At 41.9% G+C, this 4,139-nt stretch overlaps 1 protein-coding gene across 1 annotated transcript; it reads left to right on the forward strand.

The window, feature by feature from the left end:
• The first annotated feature begins 2,292 nt into the window (after nucleotides 1-2,292).
• LOC122032189 (cytochrome P450 71A1-like) lies at nucleotides 2,293-4,139 on the forward strand. The gene is made up of 2 exons (XM_042591447.1): nucleotides 2,293-3,195; nucleotides 3,270-4,139. Exons 1-2 carry the CDS (start codon nucleotides 2,308-2,310, stop codon nucleotides 3,897-3,899), a joined length of 1,518 nt encoding a protein of 505 aa, XP_042447381.1. The 5' UTR covers nucleotides 2,293-2,307; the 3' UTR covers nucleotides 3,900-4,139.

Below are 4,139 nucleotides of genomic sequence, written 5' to 3' on the forward strand. Positions count from 1 at the left end.
GCGCCTTGAGCAGGGTTTAAGGCGCCTTAAACAGATGAAGTTCGACCAGATCAAGTTTGATCCACGCGGAAGACTCGGCAGCATGGAGGTGCCTTGAACAGCCTTCAAGGCGCCTTGAACACCCTTTATAAGGGGGTTTCGACCAGCACTTCAGAACATCAAGTTTCAAGTGATTCCAGTGCTACGTACTGCTCCAAACAACGTTTCGAAGTGCTGCTACTTGTGCCCGACGACCAGGAGCTCCGGATCTTCATTTCTTTGTCGTCGGTATAATTAATTATTGTCATTTATTGTACTTCAATTTGTAATTCTTATCGAGCTTATAGTTGTTGCCCACCGGAAGCGATCAAGGATCGCAGGCCTTCGAGTAGGAGTCGCCTTAGGCTCCGAACGAAGTAAATCCTCCGTGTTCTTCTGTGTGTGTTTCTCTATTTTATTTCCGCTGCATTAATTTCTGAACGAGGTTTTAAATACGCCGATAGTTTTACGATTCCGATAAACGAACAATTTAGCCGCGAGCGCTATTCACCCCCCCCTCTAGCGCGGTCTCGATCCAACATGAACTCTCTATTTGCTTGAACAATGATATCAGTCAACTAATATACTCCATTAGTTAAGTTTTCTAGTTGATTTATGAAACTCCAATTTATTATTTTAGTGTCATCAGTTGATTGACTAAATTTAACAATCTATTGTTATTATAGTAAAACACTATTCTCCTCGTGGTGGTGCGATGGTTAAGACATGAGGTGTTACCACATAAAATCTTGGGGTCAAAATTTGGCGTGACCGAGCATAACCTCCCCCATGTCTTGACCATTTGCACTAATGACTAGTAGCCACCCGTGATTTACCTCCTCTGTGTTGACCTAAAGATGAGTTAACAGGGGCGCTGGGGGTGAATGAATCACCTTGCCACATATAACAGATTAGTATCTACATGTAGTTCTATAGCACAATTATTATAACAAACTCTAAAAATATCTTAAATTCTAATTTTAAGATTTAGAATCCATTGGTTAATAGATACATTATATCAATCAACTAATACTCACATTTTAGATTTATCAAATTAAAATTGAATTCATCTTATTTGATATTCAATTGACCTCAATCTATCAATACTTTCTTTAGTCAATATTCAACAAATCTTAATTTATTGAGATTTTTCATTGTCTAACATCCGATTAATCTTAATCTATCAAGATTTACTTATCTAGCATCTAATAAACTTTAACATGCTAGAACTTCATTGATATTTGGGTTAACATTGACTTACTAAAATTTCATGTTTCATGTCAATTAACTAAAATTTAACGTTTCATGTCAATTTTCTATTAGATTTTTGATCACTCAGACTTTTGATCATTAAATATCTAATCAACTATAACTTAGTTACTTAGCCAAATTTTTCACTAACATATTAATCAAATATCAAAACTCAAATTCTTATATCTCATCGTTCTTATATCTCATCGTTCTGGGCAATAAGTCAATTGCAACCAGAAAAAAAAACAATAAACCATCAATTTATATTATTTGGTACCTAACTTTAAAAAATATACAAACACGCACTTAACTTTTCTTTATTTACTAAAGTACACTTAGTTTTTTTTTAAAAAAAAATATTTCCTCTTAATAAAAATTGATAAAAATAAAATAAAATAATAAAAAAAATCCAACTGCTAATTTCGAGACTTTCAATGATAAACTTAAGACTAAGTTGCTGTAAAATTACCGTCAAATCTAAGTAATTATTAGGTGATGATAAATTCCTAGATTATGTCGTCGTATGATACTTAAATCGTCATCCAAGTATTTACGATTCGATCGATCTTCAGCTATAAAGTATTTATAAGATCTTTTTCTTTAAATAGAAATACAATTAAAGGTTGTTGGACCTTTGAATTATCGTCGTGTGTGCTTCCTGATTTATTCCGATGATAAATAGTAAATTTTTATAGGACCAAATTGATGATCTCAAAGAGGATAACTAAAAAATTTTTTTTTTTGGTTAGGTGATAATAAAATCGATAGTTAGGTGTGGCTGCAAGTTCATTGTGAACTCGCGGCAACAAGGCTCATAGAGTTTTTATGAATCTTTTCACAGTTTGATTTTTTATTTTTTATTAATCTTTTTGCTATAAGGAAAAAAGACATTTTAAAGATATTTTGATAAAACTTTTGATAAATATGAAAGTTAAGTAAATATTTTGGATGATTTTGAAAGTTTCATACTAAATTGCATGCCCTATATAAATGGATGTAATGGCGCTTTATCTCTTCGGGCTGTGGCCGTTGTCAAAAATGGATGCGCTCGCCTTGTCTCTTCTTTTCCTCCTCGCACTGCTCGCCTCCCTTCTTCTCGCCAGCGGTCGAGAAGCAAGAACCAATCCGCCGGTCCGAAATCTCCCGCCGGGCCCCGCGAAGCTCCCGATCATCGGTAACCTCCATCAGATACGCGGCAATCTGCCGCACCAATCCTTATGGGAAATCTCTAAGCGGTACGGCCCGCTCATGCACCTAAAGCTCGGTCAAGTCTCCGCCGTCGTCGTCTCCTCCGCCGCCCTCGCCAAGGACGTCCTCCAGACCTTCGATCTCGCCTGCTGCTCCCGCCCCCACAACGTCGCCACCTCCGAGTTCTCCTACGGCCGCTCCGACATCGCCTTCATCCCCTACGGCGACCGCTGGAAGCAGCTACGCAAGCTCTGTACCGTCGAATTCTTCAGCGCCAGAAAAATTAACTCTTTCACGTCCGTAAGGGAAGATGAGATCGCGAAGATGGCGAAGCATATCTCTTCTCGCATCTCGAGCTCCCTCGCCATCGACGTGAGCGAGCTCACCTTGTGCTTCTCCTGCAACACGATATGCAGGACGGCCTTCGGCCGAGACATCGTGGGCGACGACCTCAGCGTTTACGACGTACTCAGGGAAGCGCAGGAGGTGGTGACCAGCTTCTTCCTGGAAGACTACTTTCCCCTGCTCGGGTGGGTCGATGTGGCGACGGGGATGAAATCGAGGCTTCGGAAATCGTTTCTAGAGCTCGACGGCATCTACCAGAAATTCATCGATCGCCATCTCAACGCGAAGACTAGTCGATCAGAAAGTGAGGATGATGAGGATTTATTGGATGCTCTGCTTCGGTTGCGGAAGGATGGGCAGCTGACGGAGGAGAACGTCAAAGGAGTTCTTATGGTGTCGATTAATTATTTTCAGTTTCGATGCCAAAATAAATTGTCGAAATTAAATCTCTCTAAAATTATCGACAGAATATTTTTATCGCCGGGACGGATACTTCGTCGGCGGTGGTGGAATGGGCGATGGCTGAGCTCATCAGGCGGCCGGAGTTGATGAAGAGATCCCAAGAGGAAGTGAGAAGCTGCGTGGGGAGAAGCAAAGGGAAGGTGGAAGAAAGCGACCTGCACCAGCTTCACTACCTTAAACGCATCGTCAAGGAGACGATGAGGCTGCACCCGCCGGCGCCGCTGCTCATCAAGGAAACCATGCACCCGGTCACTTTAAGCAACGGGTACCGAATTCCTCCCAAGACGACGATCTACGTGAACTCATGGGCGATCGGCAGGGATCGGGATGCGTGGGAGAGACCGGAGGTGTTCGACCCGGAGAGGTTTGTTAACATGGCGTCGCCGGCGGTGGACTCGTTCGCGCACTATGACTTCAAGCTGATTCCGTTCGGCGAGGGGCGGAGGATTTGCCCGGGGAAGAATATGGGGATGCTGATGGCGGAGGTGGCGCTGGCTAACCTCCTGTACTCCTTCGACTGGCAGTTGCCTCCGGGAATGAGGGAGCAGGACGTGAGCATGGAAGAAGCGCCGGGGGTCGCAGTTCACAGGAAGCATGCTCTGCGGCTGATGGCAGCCGAATCTGAGGCAAACTAGCAGCTGTCGTTGCTTCAATCTTTCCCGCTGTCGTTTTCAGTCTAATAGTTTTCTTAATGATTGAACTAAATTAAAAGAGTGATTGAAAATTAAACAATTTAGATCTTTGATTGCCTATGAAAAAGTAGGTTTCTCTCAATTAATTAACCCTATACTATTTCTCAGTAGGTAGGTTACAAATTGGAGGAAAGATGTTAGTAGATTGTATATGAGGGTGAAGATCAATTATAATGGATGGAT

This window comes from Zingiber officinale, chromosome 11A (assembly GCF_018446385.1).
Source record: "Zingiber officinale cultivar Zhangliang chromosome 11A, Zo_v1.1, whole genome shotgun sequence".
Taxonomy (NCBI): Eukaryota; Viridiplantae; Streptophyta; class Magnoliopsida; order Zingiberales; family Zingiberaceae; genus Zingiber; species Zingiber officinale.